General features: G+C 37.0%; 2 protein-coding genes across 2 annotated transcripts in view; one reads left to right on the forward strand and one right to left on the reverse strand.

Annotated features, from left to right (window-relative positions):
• CEP89 (centrosomal protein 89) overlaps positions 1 to 20,685 on the forward strand; it is a 43,989-nt gene extending 23,304 nt beyond the window's left edge. The window contains exons 18-19 of the mRNA XM_088136061.1: positions 9,704 to 9,873; positions 17,191 to 20,685. Coding sequence (XP_087992187.1) covers positions 9,704 to 9,873; positions 17,191 to 17,428 — 408 coding nt within the window. The 3' untranslated portion in view covers positions 17,429 to 20,685. The remainder of the gene's footprint in view (positions 1 to 9,703; positions 9,874 to 17,190) is intronic.
• LOC112540537 (E3 ubiquitin-protein ligase RNF182-like) lies at positions 1,407 to 9,711 on the reverse strand. The gene is made up of 2 exons (XM_025166141.2): positions 9,559 to 9,711; positions 1,407 to 2,216 (listed from the first exon to the last, which is right to left on the reverse strand). The coding sequence occupies exon 2, from the start codon at positions 2,198 to 2,200 to the stop codon at positions 1,475 to 1,477; it is 726 nt and encodes a 241-aa protein (XP_025021909.1). The 5' UTR covers positions 2,201 to 2,216; positions 9,559 to 9,711; the 3' UTR covers positions 1,407 to 1,474.
• Positions 20,686 to 21,611: the final 926 nt, after the last annotated feature.

Here is a 21,611-nt window from a genome sequence, read left to right on the forward strand (position 1 = left end):
CAGTATCACCAGTTACATTTCCTATAGTCTCTTAAAAATGGTAGCTGCAAAGAAAGTTGCATGTTCCTGCTTATGCAAGAGATTGAGTTCAGCCAGCCAGCCCTTCCACAGCTGGTTCTGGAGAAAGTATTCAGAGGGCTTCCACAGGAATGTGGCTCCTAAGTGTTGGATTGGCTTCAGCAGTAGTTTTAATACATAGAGGCTTCTGCAGCTTGCCAAAGTGCTGAAATGTGCCAACTGCTTGGAATGGCAATTGTTTTGAGATAAGGATGGGTGACACCAGACTATCTGAATCAAAGTGCAAAAGATTGTTGTTGACTTTACCAGATTTTAAACAAGACAATAATGTTATTAATTCTGGCATGATTTTCAGAAGTATTTTTTCTTCTCACTTGTAAAGCAGTAGGGTTCAAAAATTAGTATCTTCTAGTCAAAAATGTTGATGCGTCCTCCTTTTTATACTGATAGAATGTCTATTGCAGAATATGACAGTGCATACAATAAAACAGAACTCTCTTATTTTCTAGCATCCCAGCTTCATAACCATATACATAAAAGTGCATGGATACATAGCCATATACATAAAAGTGGTCATTTTGATTTAGCAACACTATTTATAGATATACATTTTTATCAGTAATATCTAAACTTTATCAGAAAATTCTATATTGATAGAAATAGTCTAGTTTATTTTTCAGACTGTAGCACATATAGATCTATATTTTTATTTCACATTGGCTAAAGTGCCATCCAATTTGACAGAGCATGGAAGAGTTCAAGAGTTGTAATCTCACTGTCCCTGATCTTTTCTGCCTCCTATGCAGAACAAGAGATAAATTCATAGCTACCTTTTTCAACCTAGCCATGAATCAAATTAAGCATGGCCCCAGCCTCTAAAGAGGAAATAAAACAATTCTTCCCTCTTATCCCCCATTAACGTAACAGTTCAGGGAGTAGGGAAAATAACTTCAGACTAGTTTCTCAGGGGAAAGCATTCTTCTCACTAGCTTCTGGTCTATCCTGTGACTGCATAAGAGGCAACCTTCCGAATATATTAAAGGACTGCATTCAGGGACATGTAGAAGAAAAACTAAATTTCCCCTGCTTGTAGTGATCCAGTGCTTTGAGCAAGTAGTACGAGATTAGCTTCTGTCAAATAAGACAATATTGCATTCTCAAAATACCAACCTTCTCCCAGATAAACATTTTATCTTTCTAGATTCGTATTTATTCATTTTTTAGTAAATAGTCAGAAGAATAGAATGTTGAAAATATCTGTTCATAGATGGATGCCCTTCCTTCCTTCCTTCCTTCCTTCCTTCCTTCCTTCCTTCCTTCCTTCCTTCCTTCCTTCCTTCCTTCCTTCCTTCCTCCCTCCCTCCCTCCCTCCCTCCCTCCCTCCCTCCTTATAGTCACATTAAAAAAAACAAAAATGTAAGCTTTTAGCTGTTCAAATATCTTTTTGTGTTTGGCATCAGTTTCTAGAAGAACAATCACACATTCCCTGGCAGAGGCACTGACAAAAACCATACACAAGACACACAGTCAAACTGGATGGTACAAGACTGACACAGACAATTCCAAGGGTCACTTTCTGAATCACCAATAAATAGATTCCAAGTGGCAAAGAACCAAAGTAGAAAAATCCAAGCAGCCACACTAGTATTCTGGGAACATGATTACAGAGCTTGGAGAAAACATCTTGGTCTAGCTGATTGTGGGAGTTGATAGATTCTGAGTCAAGGCTGTGATCTGTGTAATAATCTGAGAGGGTGTTTTGGCTTGGAGTCCGTGTGGAATCTCTCTGTACTTCCATGATGGTTATCACCAGGCAGTTTGATGACCCATGTGAAGGACTTGATGAAGCCAAGTTCTTTGGTGTCAGGAGAACTTCCTTGCACTCTGAATTCCATGCTGGTTTGTCTTTGGTTACGAGTTTGGACAAGACATTTAAATCATCAGGGAGTCCTTCTACTTCTTCTTCCAGCAGCTCTGTTTCATGCCGACAGAAAGGGCAGCTAAGACAAAGAGAGCCACTTCCTACCTGAAGGATTTTAGTTAGGCATTTTGCACACACTCTATGGAGGCAGTCCAGGAGTTTGGGCTTGCGACTCTGGACATTGAATCTCTGGTAACAGATTTTGCATTCCAACTCATCGTTCAGCACTTTTTCTTCCCCATCTGTTGGCAGATAATTCATCTTCACATTAGGCACACTGTAGAAAGAGAACAGCAGTAAGTTTTTGTACTCTTTTTATCATGCCTTTTTGATAGTACTGTATATTTCTGTAGTTCCATTATTGAAAAAAGGGATAATAAGTTAAATTGATGAATTAAACCATTTCTCATTATGAGCATACTATTTTTAATTTCATATAATTTTATAAAGTTAGTCTTGTTTTACTTCATGCAGCTTATATTCTACTGGAAGTTGCCTATAGAATGTATTCAACCTTTTCTTGATTATTTGATCAATATTTACCATTTTTGCTCAGATTAACTTCTAGTATCATTTTCTTCAAAGCACAGAAAGTGATTAAAAACTAATCTTGTCTCCTGTTGTTTCCTAAGCCAAAATATTTAGGAATGTGGAAAGCTATCTTATTGTTGTCATGATATTCGTCCATTCAGAGCTGTATTATTTACATTACTGTAAGATGGCGGTAGTTTTCCAGGGTTTCAGACAGGACTGGGAAAAACCTCTAGCTGGAGATGGTCAAGACTGAACTTAGGATTTTATAGAGGCAAAACATGTATTAATAGTAGTGAACTTTGAGTGTAGAATTTTGAAACTAATACATTTTTTTTCCATTTTAACATCAGAATTTGAGATTTGGATAAAAATTTGAGTGAATCAATTCATCTAGCGTAATCATATATGAAATCCAAGGAAGTTGATTAAACCATTGTGGGACTTCCCCAGATGTTACTCTAACATGACCCTGAGAAGTTAGAGCAAGAGGGCAACTCAGTATCAACTAGTGAACCTTACAGGTGGCAAACGTTTGACCTTCTGTTTTATCTTGTATCTCAGAAACACTCATTGGAATATTACATTCCTCTCTACTCTCCTTTCACAATTATTTGGGGGGACATTATATAGTATCTGCACTAGATTAAGGTTGAAGTCCTACATTTATTTATTTATGCATGCATGCATGCATTTAACATCCTTTACATTAAAATAACAATTTAATGTAACACACAAACTTGCACAGGCTCTATCTCTTAGTGACAAGGAGCATATCCTTAGTGCATTTAGGATCTGTTGTCATCTATCCACATTGAAATAGATACCAGAGTCACTTTTCAATGAGATGGACAGTGACATATTTGATATATAAACAAACAAACATATTCAGACAACTTTCATTTGGCTGGAAAATATTTGAGCTTCAGTTGTGGATAGAATCTAAAGGATAAACATGACGGTTGCAACAATCCAGCTTTGATGAATGTTTAACATACTTGCAAACCCATAAGATATGATTCTTATTGAAATGCATAAATGTTCCTAGAACTTTGTAATTTGTGTCTGGATTTGCAGAGAGGAGGCTTTATTGTTCTCGTTCATTTTAATGACACAATACATTTAACTGGGTAGAGTATTGTCATTTTTTTAAAAGGAACCTATATCTAAGTTTCTTATATTTCTTTAGTGTACATGCTTGGTGTAAATTTGTCAGAATTTGAAAAATAGATCAGTGGAGTCCTTGGGATTCTCTGAGCTTGGTTCTTTTCTTGCAAATGTTTCATTACCCGGCTAGGTAACATCTTCAGTGCTAAAATGGGATGGGGTTTGCTCTCTATTTATATACTGTGGCATGCTTTCCCAGTGCTGGTGGGGGTGAGGTTTTTGTTTTGCTCCTCTGGTAGTTATATCAGTGTGACTTTTCATTTCATAGCAGTTTCTCTTTCACCTGAAAATATTATATACTCCTATTCAGACTTTCCGTTAAAAAGAACTGGTTCAGCCTTGACTCATCACCCTCATGTTGCCATGCAGCAGTGATGGAATTTTAATGGGAGCATCCAAGGTTAAGGAAAGCAACAGCAGGGTGTTTTATCAGGAGGCAATTCTATGAAATTGAATGTGTAATGTAATTTAAGTTGCTTCTGTCTTTTCTTTAAATAAAATACCCAGTCTAGAAACAGATAGGTCTTCAGGTTAGTCTTCAGGTTATTTATTTAGATATTGAATTTAGCTCCTGTGTTTGTGGTAACCTTCAATAATATTAAAACACATTGGGAAAATAATGATCATAAATAAAAAGAATTTTGGAATCCAGAGCATAAGGAAATAATTTTATCAAGAGCAAGAATAAGAAACAGCTATATTTCTTTAAGTAAGTATTTACACACATACTTATTTCTGTAAGTATTTACAGAATACTTACAGAACAAGTATTTTTACCCAAATAAGTATTTTTTATTGGATATTAGAAAAAAAATTAAATGAAGCTCTTCATTTAGCAAACTGCTAAAAAGTCCTCATAGACACTACTAGCATCCAGGAATTCCACTTAAGCAGTGCAGCTATATCCATCAAGCTAGTCTTGGATCAGCTGTTTCTCTATCCTATATCACTTCAGAATTGAATCAGGTTTGATTCAGATTCTAGTCTGGCTAAAGTTCCATAGAATCTTTTTTTGAGGAGGAAGAGAAAAATTATATGGAAATATCCTGTTATCATGGAATCTATCCTGAAGAATATCTGAAGAATACTAGCAAAACAACCATTGAGGACCTATTCCAAGAAGATCTTAGTTAATAATACTTTCAGCTATACTGTGGCTGTTCCTAAGCCACCCAGTTTTCCACCCTCTTTGTAAGGCTTCACATCAGGGCTTGGTACTAAAGAACATGTCTCCAGACATTAAACCCCTTAGTCAGCACCTGGTTTGACTTAGCAGAAGACCTTAAGTCATGAGTTGGCTAGATTAGAATCTTTATTGCAGGACAAGGATGATGCTTTAAACACAACAGCTGATTGTTCATTTTAATGCTAAGAAGTCTCTCTCTCTCTCTCTCCCCTTTCACTACTGACCTCTAGAAAAGCTTTGAAAACAGAGCTGTTCAAAATTGCATTTATTTAAGACCTGTTATCAATATGCTTTTTATTTTTATTACAGTATTACAGATTTGGTGATGGTTTTAAGGATTAATATTTTTGTATTTTTTCTAATTATATTAGAATATTAATGTTCTAATTTACTTTTTCTATTACTTTTATTTTAGTTTATTGTACACCATGAGTCTGTTTGGAAATTGGTAATATATTTTTAAAAAGTACATAAATAGATACATCTGTGCTCCAGAATTTAAACTCATGGCTTATTCCTCAGATGTTTGTGACTTAATGGATACTTGGCTGGTGTTTTGATGGCCTTGGGAGGTAGATAAACTATGATTATATAACATATCTCTAATCTGGGTACCACTGGTTCCCACCTTGCTAGTCTTAGCATTTATCCTCATCCTGCAAGGCACTTACCGAGACAGATTCAGTTGAACTTTCACAGCCACTAAAGAATCTTATTATGAAGCATCTGCTTGGGAGGAAGAGGCATCTTAACAAAAAGAGAGAACCCAGCTCTGAATAATGAACTGCTAGAGTCCCAAGAAAAGGAGGAGGATTTGGAACTAGTTATATAAAGCTTTAGTATCCTTTAAACTTTTGCTAAGTTTATTTTAGTACTCTTACTTGTCACAGGTTTGTGGCATTCATAAAGGTGTGCAAACATCTAGAATCTGTTAAGGATCAAGGCTATATACAGGTAGTCCTTGACTTATGACCACAATTGGGACTGGAACTTCATCACTAAGTAATGGAGTCATTAAGTGAGTCATGCCAGATTTTATGACCTTTTTGCTGTAGTCATTAAGCGAATCACTGTGGTTGTTAAGTGAATCATGCAATCATTAACTGAATCTGGCTTCCCCCATTGACTTTGCTTGTCAGAAGCCCCCTGGGAAGGTTGGAAATGGCGATCACATGACCCCAGCACACTGCAACCATTGTAAATATATGCTGGTTGCCAAGTGCCCAAATTTTGACCACATGATTGCAGGGACACTGCAATGGTCTTAAGTGTTTTTTTTCAGTGTGGTCGTAACTTCAAACGGTTGTTAAATGAATGGTCATAGGTCAAGGACTACCTGTAAATCTCATAAATAAATGTGATGAAAAGGGTATATAGAATTCATAACTGATTTCAGGCACTGTACGGACCTATTTCAGGTAGTCCTCAGTTAACGGTGGTAATTGGGACCAGGAACTCAGTTGCTAAGCAATGTGGTCATAAAAGAGGTCATGTGACTGCGCTGCCTTTGACAGCAGTTCCAGTTGTTGTCGTTAGGCGAATCCCACGCAGTTAAGCACATCACGTGATCACCATTTGCAACCTCCTTCCAGCTTCCCCACTGATTTTGCTTGTCAGAAGCAGGCAGTGAAGGTCACAAATGGTGATCAAGTGACAGTGGGATGTTGTGGCCACCATAATTGCGAGCCAGTTGTGACGGCCGCAACTTTGAGAACCTGTCATAAGTCTCATTCAGCACCATTGTAACTTCGAACGGTCGCTGAACAAATGGTCATTAACCTGTACTGCCTTGCTGGTATTATATAAAAAGGAAAGAGATCTGGGTTTCTTTAGCATATTGATGGTACTGTTCCCAGGTTTCTGGTTAGCTCTGCCTTTCTATTTAATTTATACCTCAGATATTCTTGCAACATCTCACAAATTTGCTCCATGTCATCTCTGATATCCGCCCTCCAGGAAAAATTGAAGAAAATTCAGTAAGATGATCCCAAGTTCCAGTCCAGCAAGATATCATGATTGATGGAATTGAATACCACTACATATTCTCAGTGAATCCAAATAGTAATGCTGTTCTGTTCATTTTGTCATGCAAATATAGAAGGAGTGTCTTACACTGAATCAGACCATGGATCCACCCAGTATGGCCATAGTGACTGGTTATCCTTCAAGGCAACAAAGACCATCTTAGTCCAAAATCCAGTCCAGAAACTAGGTTGAAAAGGATCCAAATATTTCATTATCACAGTAGTTCTGGGTGGCCCCCATCACCTCCCCAGTAATCAGTTCCAAATAAAGCATGTTTGAGGTTATATTGTTTGTCTCAGTAAATGCTACCTCTTGCAATACAAAGTTGGCTGTCCTGATCCTTGATGGCCCTTTTTACTTTGGCAGCTGCACAACATGCAGGAAGTTGACAGCGTTGCCATCAAAAGCAATATTCAGTTGACAAGCTGCATTTATTTAATCATGGCAGAAGAGAGAACTTGGGAAGATCTGGGGTGGGATGTTGGGGGCATAATGGAAGAGGTTTTGAAAATGTTTTCATTTTCAGGAAAAAAAGACGTGATAGATCTCAGGTAAAAGGAATATCGTTTGGTGGCAAGGCTGTTTAAATAACAACATTTGTTTGCTATAAGAGAAATGGCCCTAGAATTTATTCCTGTCCTAGGCAGAAAGTTATCCCACTAACATTTTTACATGTCGCTGTTTCCTACTGGCTGCCCAAGAGGACACACTGGTAATGCTGAGACAATTTCCAGGGAGCAGAATTTTCTGCTTATACAGATCCCTTCAAAAAGGGAACAAAAAGTGATGATGAATACTAGTATTTAAGGCAGATACTATACAATATCTGGCCAACTTGACTTTCCTGACTATTTTTTCAGTATTTCTTTATAGAATTTTAAATTGAGAGGGAAGCCCAAATAAGCCCTTGCATTTAATGAATATATTATTCACATACATTGAATATATGAACCAAGTCATTCTGCATACAGAATATTGTTTTGTTTTACCAATATCCAAGATCAAAGGCTGTAATTGAAATTTGCTGGGTTAGCTAAGTTAGATTTTTTTCATTTCTGAATTCATCCCATTCCTTTCTTTCTTTGCTTTTTGTCTTTATATTGGTCCTTCTACTTTCAAAATTTACTGCATTCAGTTTTTGTGAGAAACACCCACTCCCTCCAAATCTTTTTACCGGTAATGACAGTTTGAAATGAAACCTACACATACAAATCATTGGCTCCACAATTCAAAGGTATTGCTAGCTGGAATAGCTATTAATATTTATGCTCCTATAGATGCCTCATATTTGGCAGTTCAACTTTCCATTCTCTATGCCACTTTAACAAAAACCGCTGTATATGTTCAAATGTGAAATTATACATATATCAAAGATAAAGTACGTTTCACATAGAAAGGTCCTTGCCCCACCTCACTAGCTAATTTATATAATCTAGATTTTAATCCAGATTAGATTAAACTACAAAAGTAAAGCAATGCATATCATAACCAGCTACAAAAAATCAGAAAAGCTGCTAAGGGTGCATCTGTGGGCTGATATAAAGTAGATAGGCCAGTGCGGTTCAACCACATTTCCAAAAGCTTACTCTCATCAGTTTTGAACATAGAAGATGTCCTGGATCAAACTATTCCATCTGGGCCTGTCCTGTCTCTCTTAACTTTTGCACAGGAACTTTTGTCAAGGAATGCCATGGAGTGAAATGTGCTATACTGAATTCTGAGCATATTCCCATAGAATTCAAGTATCTCCAAAACCCCAGATGACAATCACAATCAACTTCTCTAATAAGCAAACTCTTAATATTCTCAGTGGTAGATTTCTATGATCAGTTTCAAGAGATGGAATGAGACAACTCAATCTGTTTCAGTATTTATGCAGTAACTCACACATGAAATTTTACAGGCTACATTATTCAGTGTTGCTCCAATTTTTGTCCCGATTATTCCATTTTTTTTTTACTCATGAAAATCACTGCAAAGAGCTGATTTCAGAAAGTATATCTCTCCAACTGGATGAATTTTCAGACTCTGTAGACTTGAGGCAGGAATATAGCTCTCACCATCAGAGTAATTGTCAACCAATCAATCTAGATTTGCTGGAAAGAAAATACTTGCTGTAAGAAACATATCTTTCCTTTCAGACTTATATGACAATGGTACTTGCCTATTGAAGCATTCTGAATTTTTATTATTCAGAGGTAAAATTTAGTTTAATGCAATATTTGTCCCAGAATAGCTTAAAAAGCTCCATTTGTATGTCAGACTTTTTCTAAAGAAGGCATGCTAAGTGCTAGAGAAAGGAGGAAAGTGTGACATTCCAGTATTCCAGAGAGAAAACAAATACATAGCCATTACAGTAACAGAAGCATCAAATGCAAAGCTAAGGTTGTTGCTTTTTTCCTTCTTGTGCTAAGATTAAAAGATTAGTAACCCGTAATGTACAGTCACATCTCTTTATCATTACATGTAAATCAATCATTAAAACATGACTGTTGACCTTGTAGATAAGCAACACGTGTTTAAAGTCTAGCTATTCTTCCTGCCTGGTCAAACCAATATTTGGCTTTGAAGCTATTTAGAACAGCCTTTCTACAAGAGAATCCTAGGGTGAAACAGCACCGTCTGCCGAGGCAGTGACATTTTGTCTTTGTTGGCAAGTGCATATAGTAGAAAAGCTTGAAGAAAGATGATCAGGTCATTTCCAACCTACCCGATTTGTTCTCTGAACCAGGCATCCCGTGATTCAGGGTGAAGCAACCGTGAGAAAGAACCATCTTCCCCCCCTGGTTATGATCCATCTATGCACCTGCAGCCCCAGCTGTGCTTTTAACTGGACTCTGCTCCAACTCTCACAGGTGTATAAAAAGACAGCTGCTGGCAAGCTTGGGGACATCAGTCTCAAAGTGACAGAGCAAGAGAAGGAATTTGCGGGGAGGACTGCTCAGTACCAGCGAGAAATGAAGCACCTCCAGCGGCTGCTGCAAGAGAAGCAGGAAACCCTTGATGAAGCTCTGCAGCAGAAGAGGTAAGTTAATCAAAGCCTTCAGCAAACCAATTACATCCAACTGGTAAAAGGAGGGGAAATGCAGAACTTGCTCTAGGAGCCCCATCTGGTGTGCTCCGGCTGCATTCGCTCTTCCTCTCTCTGCTGGATTGAAAACACCAATCTCCTCCTCTTCCCCTTCCCCCTCCCCACCTCCACTCTCAGCCTCCGAAACCTTGAAGGAAGTAATTGATTGCAAGTGCTGACAACCAGCCTTACCAATCCTGCTGGCTGCTTGTTGCCTCTTCCTGAAGAGAAGCAAGATGGACAGAAGCAATGAACTTTTGAACTGAGTTTTCAGTCATTCTCTCCAAAGTGAATTAGTGGTCATATTGCTGGTTGATGTTACAGCAATTTTTCAGGAGGACTGATCAGCCCCAGACGGTCAGTTCCCTTATAAACCAACCAGAGAGGTTGGTTAACAATGCTTAGCAAAATGCTTCCTGAACGGGGAGGATTCTGAGAGCCAGAGAGGTAACAAGCCTAGAGTTTGGTGGCTAAAGGATGATTTTCTGTGTTAGAGTAACCTGTAAGATGTGAAGCTTTTTCCCACTGTGGGTGGAAAGGAAGGTGTCATAGAATGTTTTGATGACTATTATTCTTTTTAAGCAACACAGGAGACGGCTAATTAAGCAGTTTTCTTTGCAGATCATCTCTACCATTGTGAGATAAAATAATGGAAGTCAGAGTTCAAGCTGTGTGCCATCTGTGTCTGTAATAACTACCCGCCTATTACAGGATAAATTGCATGGTCAGACTACTGCTGATTTCTTTACAAAGCATGCACCCTGCCTATGAAACCACCTGTGCCACAATGAATGATATATCACCTCCTTGTTTGGTATGTCCCTTATAGTGGGGGGAAGGAGGTGCACTGGTTATGCTCAGTGCAGCACATGCCCCCAATGTGCAGAAAATGCAAAGGCCACCCTCTAAGTTATTTAAAAAGAATAAAAGGAAGGATTGCTTTAATGATGTTTAAACAGAATGCCGTTCACATGGATGGGGCTTGTCTGTGTTCTACTCTGCCACCTTTACTGGCACCTAAATCTGCAACTTGGAGTCTCTCATTCATGGTAAGGCTGCTTCTGACTCAGAAATTGGCCTCAGAGCCTTTTAGCCTTCCAAAACACCCTAGGCAAAATTAGATACTAGGTGTTTTTAATTCCTTTAGAGTGTTTTTTGATCAATGGTAAAATATGCCAGAGTAGTGGTGAGCAAGATCTTATTTAGGGTGCAGTGGGAGTAAGAATTCAGCTGAGTAGGTAGACCTAAGTCAGCTATTGGGGTCCAGCAAATAATAGACTTAATATGAGTAACATTTTATAGTTCAAACTTGTTCTTTCTTTGTAAATCTTAGGGGCTTAGGTCAGGCTGCAATTTATCCATGCCTTAGTTATGTCCAGACTGTAATATTCTAATGCAGTGTTTCTCAACCTTAGCAGCTTGAAGATGTGTGGGCTTCAAGTCCCAGAATTCCCCAGCCAGCCAAGCTCTAATGTATCCTGCTTATAGTTATCCTATTAAAAAATGGGCAGGAATGCAGCAGGATGCATTTCTGGTGTTTGTTTTTCTGACTTCATTACTCCAGTCAGTTTATACTGTCTTCCAGTTCTTCTTCAGCCCAATTCAGTATTTGAAAGATCCCCTCCTCCTGCATGAGTATGCCCAGTATTCCTTTTTAAAGGCCCTGTTTCAAGTATCACTGCCAAGACTAGTGTATTTAGCAGAGTCGCCTAAAGTAGGGCCTTTTCATTGATGGTACGCCAGTTGAGGAATCCGCCCTTTCTAAATAACAGCAACATTTTGAGTGTTTTACATTGCAGAGCGTGAAATATATCCAAAGAAGATACTGTCCAGTGCTGCAATCTGTATCTAATTTTTAGATGTTTAAAATGTCTAATTTTAGGCCAATTTTATTGAACAACTTAGTGGATGAGACAGAAGAATAATTGGCATTATCTTTATTAGCATTTTTATCTGCTGTACAGCCAGAAATGCTACAAGAGTAGGGTACATGTAATCATTAAAATCAAGACAGGCACTGCTTCCAGGCCTATAACCTAAAAGACACATCATAAAAAGAAAAAAAAGAAAGAAGAGGAAAAAAAGAAAACCCAGATACTGATTTTTAAAGTATAAACAGTGTTAAATAATGACCAATTGGAGAGGCCAAGAGCAGGGCTGATGGAATAACCATCTTCTCATCTTCTCTCCCTCTGATGTAGCCTGGTAAAATGGATTATAATGAATTAATCATTCTGTAAATGCCCTGGTAGCCATCTAAACTATAGTGACTAAAATTAAAAAAAAATAAACGTAACATATAAAGAAGATTGACCTTGTCTCAATATGATCTGTATGCTATATTCAAGCCAGATTCCTTCAGTGATGAATTGGATTGGGTTCAGCTTACAGTTCTTCCGAAATCTGACATTGCTTTAAGCAGGAAATGTTTTCTTTTATGCTACAGCCTACCAAGCAAAAAATAGATTTTTCTAACCTCATGTCAGTTATGTGGCTTTTGATCTTTTGAAAGGCTTCCACTACTACCACCCTTGTTAGATGAATAACAGAAACAAGGAATTATTGGGAGGGGGGTTTCTTAAGCCGCTGTAGCTTGGCAACGAGAATCAGGGCTGGGCCAGTTTATAATGCTACTGATTCGTTTCCACCAGCTCGCTTAAAGACAACATTTATTGTCTGGGAAAGTGTTCCCAATAGATAGAAATTTCAGCAACACATTTAAACTAATGTCAGGGAACACACAGCCTCAACACTGTACCTGTTTTTTCTGTAGAATACATAACTGTATGCCTGAAGATGGGTAGGGGTGTGTGTGTGTTTATGTATGTTTTAAAACCATTAAGTGTTACATAAGTGAAAATTTCATCAGAACAAGTAATAAAGCTGATTGTCCCATTTTGAAGATGTATCACCTGCTTTGCAAGAAGACTTTTGGTTGGTTTCCTTTTCATATCAGATGTTCTTTGGAGAATGTTGGCTGTTGAGGTTACATGGGGTAAAAAATGGAATTGTGTTTGTAAATCAGGGCCTCAATACTGGCAAAGTCATTTGACAAATTGTGCTTGAGAATGTTTCCTTGAGGTACTAAGGCTACTTACTTATTGCTTATTACTTATGAAGGCATATAATATATAGAGGAGGACTTTATGTTTGAAAGACCTGCATGTAGAAACATCTACATCATCAGGAGATTGGCTAAAATGCTTCATCTGTAAACCAGCTGAATTAGATATTCTATTTTATTGTATTAGAACAATATGAAATGTTGTTTAAAAATTTAAAATTGTATTAAAAAAAATTATAAAATGCGCCTTTTTTCATTTGGGTTTGTTGACAATTAATTATAGTCCATGAACCAGAAACCAAACCCTTAATCAATTTGTAGCTGTTAGCAAACTGAAAGATTTTACAGTCTTCTTATAACAATCTAGTTCTCATTAACAATTTAAAATAAAATTAAAAAATAAATGACCAGGATTTCTCATTTGTTCCCTAGTAGCACAGGATCTAAAATAGAATTTGGCAATTTTGAAAGTAATGTCATCATTAGAATGTGCAAGGAGAACTAATAGAAAATTAATCTGGTCTACCAGGAAACCTACTTCAAACTGGAGCTATATAAAAGCAATCAGGATCATTATAAAATTGACAATATAACAGTACATTGCCCATGTTTTGACCGATGATGGGGCAAAACCTCTCTGCAAGGAGGAGATGTTGATATCTTCCTTCCAGTAAGACTGAAGACAAAGCATTGAAGCAAGCTAAGACGAAAACTTTGCTATTTCTTGCAAGGTTTGGAGACATTTAGCCAGGCTTTGCTTAGGTTTCCGTTCTTAAAGCAGAAGGAGGTCTTGGCATTTGTCTGTCTGCAAATTAGTATCTATTATTTGCTGTCTTACAGCCTCATTAGCTTTGGGGAAACTCAAAGATTGCAAGGCTAATGGAAGCAAATGACAATTATATAGTTTTTGTGTTGAAAGTCTTCAATCTTAAGTGAAAATCTAGTAGGCTCAAGGGAGCCAGGCCTACAGGGAAGTATGTCAGTTTAAGACAGTAGGTGATCTTGATTATCAGACTCTCATTCTGCTAGAGTAGACCCTGCCTCCAAGTCAGAAGCAGCCTTGGGAACACAATGAGGGACCCCAAAGATAGCCCTCAAAAATTTGGACTGAATTGCCTTCAAGGGTCCTTGTATACCTAAGCCCATGCACTGTATAACAGCCAAGCAACTGTCTTGACTTAAAACGCCAAATTGTCTTAGGAGAAAAATGCAGATTATAAATTATGAAGTAGATATTTACATTATTTGTAAACTAAGCTAAATTAAATAGGGTAAACAGAATTTAATATTATTGCAAGTTATTTAGACTTCTGTTCCAAAGGAAAATGTAATCTTTGCACCCAGGAGAGGTTATATGCCTAATTTACATAATTTATTCTTACCGTGTTTTCAGTTCTTTACAATTATATGTTAAAATTCACAAACCAGTGCCAGGCTGAAAAGCACATATATTGCAGTCTTTGAACGCTTCATGGAAAGAGGTTGAATTAGGAAAAGACAACACATTTACAAGCTGGGACAGGGCTCAAACAGATTTGCAGGCATGATTGCTTAAAGGATTTGTTGGTACAGAGACAGATTTCAAGACCAGAAGAGCATTGCAGATTTATTCTCTTTAGCAGTAACATACTCTATCTAATTAGGTCTGATTGAACATCGAGAAGTGTGGGAGTCAAGAGAAAGCAAGAGAAGGAAGCACTAAACCATTTACAACAGTTTTTCAACCTTCTTTAAAAGAATGTACATAATAGCAGAACTCCTGTTAGAGATTTCATATTTTTCCCCTAGGTTATTGTGAGTTTGATGCAGTTTCTACTTAACAATATTAAGCCTATCTTTTTAAAAATGCTTGAACTCAAATAATGTTAGCATTAGTCGACAGAGGAGGCTCTTAGGAGCTACGTGTTGCTCTCTACTGGTCTATGAGAAGCTTTTTTCTTCTGTGCGGTCTCATGTCTTTTTAAGTATGCTATTTGCAGTTTTACTAGCAACCTATCATCATATCTGCAACCTTCTAATCTGACATGGTTCACATTCTACATTTGTTCTTCCCTGTCTCTCTCTGGAAAAGACAGCTCTGCCACGTTCTGGAGAAAGAGGAGCTTGAAGAAACTGCAATGTGTTGAATCACTTTCAATTTTTAAACACTATGATATCCAGAAAAGTCCATTGTTAATAAAACTATTTTTCTTCATGGGTTTTTGACTAGGTGCCTCACAAGTTTTAACAGTTTATTTAATGATATCTCCCTTCAGCAGCACTAGCAGCTCCTGCAACTGTACAACTTTCAGAGGAAAAAAAATCAGTACCAAGTGTGAAATGCTGTAAAATTTATAAACTTCCTGTGAACTATTGCTGTAGTTATCAATTTCCAGTTAAAAAATAACCCCAGATTCCTTCGAGTTCAATGGGTTTTTAAAAGCTGTAAATGTGTCAAGTGGTAAAATAGAAAAACTTCTGGTAGCAAGAGGAACAATTCTAAGTAAGAGCTTAACAAGCAGTGCAATAACTGAAAAAGGGACAAATTCCATGCTGTTCAGAAAAGGGCTAAAATACAGTTGATATTTGAGAGGTTGCCCTCTCCCCCTTCATTTCTGTCCCCCCTTTCCCCTCCCATCCCCAATGGATCTGACAGAGGGGGCATGCTTTGTGTCCCATCCATTAAAGGTCATCTGATGGGATCCAAGAAGTGTACCTTCTCTATCACAGCACCTGCTTTTTTGAATAGCACCCCCTGGAGATTATAACTGCCCCAATCCTGAAAGCCTTTAAATGAGCTCTGAAAATCTGATCTTCTCCCCCAAGCTCTGGGATAAGCTAGGGCAGTGTTTCTCAACCTTGGCAACTTTAAGATGTGTGGACTTCAATTCCCAGAATTCCCCAGCCAGCAAGGTTGAGAAACACTGGGCTAGTAGAGTGTGCCCTTCTGGTGTGCAGGGTCTGTTTCGGTTAGAGTATGTGTGATCTCCCATTCTACTTTTTATTTTGTTTTTAGATATTGCATCTGTTTGCAATTCAAAGTCAGTCAAGAGTTGGGTGACCTTATAATCGAAATTAGAAATAAACTTTGTAGAGATTTTAAGGTGAAGCCAACACTGAATCCTATTGAGGAATTCTGATTTGGGGTCCATCTAAATCAACAAGTCAAATTGTATTTATGATCAAAGATCACCTTTAAAAATAAAAGCCACATTCATACACTGAGAAAAAAGCATAATAGTTTAAGAGAAAAATAATAAATACAAAAATTAAGATTTTTCAGATTTTTTCAACAAAGCAGAATTTTGCAACCTCCTTTGATACATAAGGAAATTGATAAACCAGTAGTAAAGTCATTTGTTCTGTCTCTGACCTATCTGGGTATGTAGCAATGAGTAGCTATATTAAATAATTTCAAAGCCCTGTATAGAATGAGTTTCTATCTCAAAAAGGAAATTACAAAGCCGGAAAAGATGTGGGAAAGCCTAGCTGAAATGATCAACATTTGAAGTATCTTTCCCATCAGTTCCCATGCTTCTTCCCTGCCTTCATCAGTAACATCTCTGATGGGAGGAGACAGATGAATATTTAACCTGCTCCAACAAGGATTATTTTATATTATTTATATAACATCGCTGAATGTTGATAATCAGTGCAATCCTATTTATAGTGAGAGTTTTAACAGAAAAAATTCCTACTGTCTTTGCATACATGGGTTAAGACAATATAGCTCGCCTTCTCCCAAACTGGTGGTCTCCAGATCTGTTGAGATACAACTCCCATAATTCAATACATTTAGACATCACAAGTTGGAAGCTGGGTGTATCTCAGACAGCTGGAACTTCAACAGATTTAGAGTTACACCTAGAAAACTGGCCATTTAAAAAAAATTGAACTATACAGAGAATCCTTACTGTTGCTCATGCATTGATCCATGATGTTATTAATAAGAGATAAGAAAGTTAAGATAATTCTTTGTGATGTTTTCAGAACTACCTACAGATAACAGGATGGAGATATGAGTACATTTTATTGAACATTAGCTTAGAGATCCTTTAATCATTCTTGTTCAGAGCACACGGTGTTCCTTCACCATCAGGCAAGATACTAAAATTAATGTAATTGTTCTGACTATACTGATTGATCGTTCACTTCCAAGGTACTGCTGAACATGGAGTGAGGGGAGCATGCAAAACTAGTATATCTTTTTTCTTTTTCTTTCTTCTTAGAGAAATAGAAGGTGAACTTGAAATAATTTGGGAATCAACCACCAAAGAAAACAAGAGGATGAAAGAACTCTTGCATAAATCTCTGGAGAAGAACACACAGAATTCTGTCAATGCTTATGAATCACAGTTAACTGACATTTCTCAGAAAATCCTGCTGGGTAAATACGGTTTTAGCTACTGTGATGTGGAACTATCCTCACCACCTAAAACTCCGAATCAACAGGAACCTAAATATTAAGGAAACAGGTATCTCTGCTTCCTCCAAGGCAAAATAGGATTGAAAGAAGCAAATATAAAGGGCAAACTAGAACCTGGTCAGAAGCAAAGTATGATTTACCAGTAGGGTTTAGAAATTTGCATGGCTGTCATTTCTATTGTGTGATAAGGAATATTGCCTCTAGACCCTTCAAAGCCCTGAGAATCATCTTTCATTCTAAAAAGCAAGTTTCTAGCCTTTATGGTTACAAAGAAAATATAGATACAGTACTTCAAAAAGGAAAAGGTAGCTGAATAAAGCTTCTAATCAATAGGCAGGGCAGATTCTGCTTTCAGCACCAACTCTGCATCTCTTGGTCTTCTGGTTGGCTATTTTACCTAGCTGTAATTCTGTGAACACCTTCCAAGAATAAGCCCCATTTAATATAGTTATTTAATGGAAGCCAGAGTTGAATGCTATTGTTAGTGATAGTACAATCAATGTGATCGTTATTTTTGTAATGTTACTTTTGATGTTTTTGTCCTTCAAATGGATAGCAACCAGCACCTTTTCTCTGTGTATTGCAGGTGGAATTATAGGTATCTTACAATCTGGAAAGAAACTTTTCTAGATTGTCTTTCTCAGGAAAGATTAACTCCCTTCCATAGTCTGAAAAAAACGAATTAGAGTATGCAAATTATGAGGAATATTTGAAATTTGCATATTTTATTTCTATCAGTTTTCTGAACATGGAGTCTGGAATGCCGCCACCTGCGTTTGATGAAGTGAGCTGCAGCTCAGGAAAGCTTCTGCCTTTTAATAAAATGTGTTAGCTGGAAAAGGTGCTACCAGATTCCTCCTGATTCTTGGCCACCAGAGACTAACACAGGACATTTCTCCTACAATGTGCACCTTCTCCAAGTAACATTTCATTGATGCAATCTAAAATCCATTTATGTGTGTGTGTGTATGTGTGTATAAATAAATGAAATAACTTTCATGTTGTCAATAAGCTATGTAGATACTTAAGCCAAAGAAAAAGGGGATTCATTTGAATTGCTCTTACATAACTCTTTGCACTATTTATTAACTACAGATTGGGAGCTGAAATGGTTGAACTGAGTCTTGATTTAACTGGGCTTTTATAAAGAGATAGACAAAAAGAACTGAGTATATAATATCTGGTCCTTTATTGAAGAGCTTAATAGAATTTCCTGTATTGTGAAGCTATGTGCCATTTCAGCTGGACACAATGAAGATTTAGTTGATTATCTTTTTTCCTTTTCTTTTTTTATATAAAGTATTGCTTAAAAATAAAAATTGAAAAGTATAAGCAATATAAAGGAAGAATATATAACTGTAGAGCAATATAACTAATTAGGAGGAAAGGATTTTGAAATTGAAAGTCTGTAATTATAGTTCTTAGTATATCATGGGTAGATTCCAGAGGTAATTAAAGTAACCTTCATTGATAGTTTGAATGTGTGAATTATGTAGCTAGGTCAGATAGTTTTATTTAGATTTCCATCAAAATTGTTATATTTCAGGGATTCTCCTAACACAAGACAATCAAAGTGGTTAGTAAGGGTGCACAAAATTTTTTTTTGATAATATTCATATTTTACAAATGTACAATACTTAGGCAAATTGTTTTTTTAAACACTCAGGGTTGTTGTTGTTGTTGTTGTTATTATTATTATTATTATTATTATTATTGATAAACTGTTGAAAGCAAGACCTCATTCCCAGTCTTTTGTAAATCATCCAAATGTCTACTAGTAATTCCAGGTTTGCCTTCTTTCTGTCCTTTTGTAACATTTGTGTCCTTCAGGTTTATCAAATAATCAACCATTATCCAATCATGGTGAAAAAAATCAGGCTTTCTGTAGAGATTTGAAAGGTTTGCTACAACGCTTCACGCTCTAGCTGCATTCCTTTGGAGCCCCACCATCTTTCCTTCTGGTCAGCTGGGAACAGATTGTGGTGCCCTACTTGTAATAGCAGCAGAAACCAACTTGCATCAGGGTTGCTGGGAGCAGGTGGGCAATGTTATTCCTTTTCCTTCCCTTCCTTCTTTCCTAGACCTCCGCAGCGCTCCCTCTTTTTCCGCATGATCTAGTACCAAGTTGGGTGGAGCACCTCAGACCTGAAAAGGCGGTCCATCCATGTTTTAGTGGTTCTTACAAAAGGTGTCAAAAAGGTGATTTTACATTCACTCCCCACCCAGTCATGGCTGTGACTTTGAAGGCATTGCATTTGACATTTCTGCAAACGTAAGCAAGTGCTGCATCATAAGCTCCCCTTTTGCAGAGCAGTCACTTCAAAAGCCATTCTGCAGGATTTGATTTAACGTTCAGACAGAGTACTATCCAAGGTGCTGGCTGTGTTCGGACTTTGTAAAAGAAATAACTTGTAAAAATTGATTGAGGACAGTTTTCCTATGGTTTTTAGCTTATTTCTTTGGATTTCTGGCTAAGCCGTTGTTATGAGCATCTTGGAATATGCTGAACTCTTTAGAACTTCACAGATGTATCCATTGTCAATGTATGTGCACAAACCCAGTGACGTATATTCCTTTAAGCACCGATTCTTTATTGGCATGGGCAATTCTGAATTGTTATTTCCAACACACTTGAGCTTGGTCCACATCAAGCTGTACTATCCATCTGAATTTTGTGTTTCAAGCCATAGCAATAAATATGTTTCTATCGTGGCAGTCCAAACATGAAAGTGGTTTGAGGAAGATTTTGCGCTCTACCTGCTGTCCCCTACCTTCCCTCTCTCACTCTCTCAGTGTTTTTAATTTATTGGGATCCTAGTGAATGGTTGGATGAATATCCACTTTTATAAATGCTGATAGTTGTGTACTATCTACAACTTTCTTTGTTTCCCAATTATGTATTTTTTCATGTTTTTTATAATAATAAAATTCTTATTTTAAAGGGCAGGGAGTCCATGTGCTATTTTTTGTTAGAGCAATTTTCTAGAGGGAACACTGAATATTTAGGACATGAAAAAGAACCTGGTGAGCATGCTGCTCCTTCTATTGGTTCAAAATCAATACAGTCCTATGAAATGCTGACAAAGATGCAATAGTGCTGTGGGATGGCTACTGCTGATTTATTCATGGTTAATTGGACTTTTAAAGGGCAAATCTCCAAGAATCATGGACACTGTCTGAGATAAAAGAGAAATTGTAGAGAATCACTGTCAGGGTCTTCACTGCAGCTCTAGATATAAAAGAGGAGATAATTAAATAAACAGAATTAATGATTAGAAGGGTTTTTCAACTGGGAGATCTCCTACAGCTTATGAAAGGAAATAGCCTTTTCCCTTTTTTCTTCACTTGATCCTTCTAAAAAATCAATTTTCTATTAAGGCTGTATTGGCAGTAGACTTAATTGGATATGCACAGAGAGGCAGTGCTTCCCATGTTATTCTCATCTTCCAGAAATAGAGTACTGGAGTGTTTTATTTACAGTATTTATGGCCTGCCATAATTATTATTAGATTATTATTTCTGCATATACAACTCATTGCAAGGAATTAGTTCAACAAGATCTTAATACTGATGCATTTTAGGCATCTTTTAAATTTTTTCCCCCTATTTTGGCCTCCCCCTGCTGCTAACTCCCCCTAATATTTGTCAATTTTATGGATTGATTTTATTCTATTTCTCATATTTTAATCCTCTGTTTATCTAATATATGTAAAATTTAAACTTAAAAATTATTGTTTCAGTGAAGAAGCCTTCATCCTGCAGTTATGATTGATTCAGGCTTATTAATTAAAACATATGTAAATGTTTTTAATAAAAATAAAGAGTGTACTCCACATTTAAGTCAGCTGTGAGAAATTCAGCCCACAGCTTTGTCCAAGATTCCAAAAGGGAAAATTGATCTTCTTTTGATGAAGAAAAGACCTTCAGAAACAGGAATTCCATTATGGCACAAGATGTTATGCTGTAGAAATTCCGTTTCAATCCACTCTTCTTCTCTGATAAATTTACCTGCAGTTACCATGAGTCAGACCATGCAAGAAACCAATGGATTTTAAATCTGTACTTTAAATCTTTGGATTGCTTTTTGCCTAATACCCTCTATTCTGATTTTATTTTTAGAAGTCATATGATTTCCTAAAAATACAGTTGATAAGTCATTCAAGTACATTTTTTTAAAACCTTTTTTTTTAGATGATTCCAAAATTTGGTCTGTTCCTATCCAAA

This window comes from Python bivittatus, unplaced genomic scaffold (genome assembly GCF_059951505.1).
Source record: "Python bivittatus isolate LINGU-HERP-01145 unplaced genomic scaffold, Pbiv_v1 ctg000190_np1212, whole genome shotgun sequence".
Taxonomy (NCBI): domain Eukaryota; kingdom Metazoa; phylum Chordata; class Lepidosauria; order Squamata; family Pythonidae; genus Python; species Python bivittatus.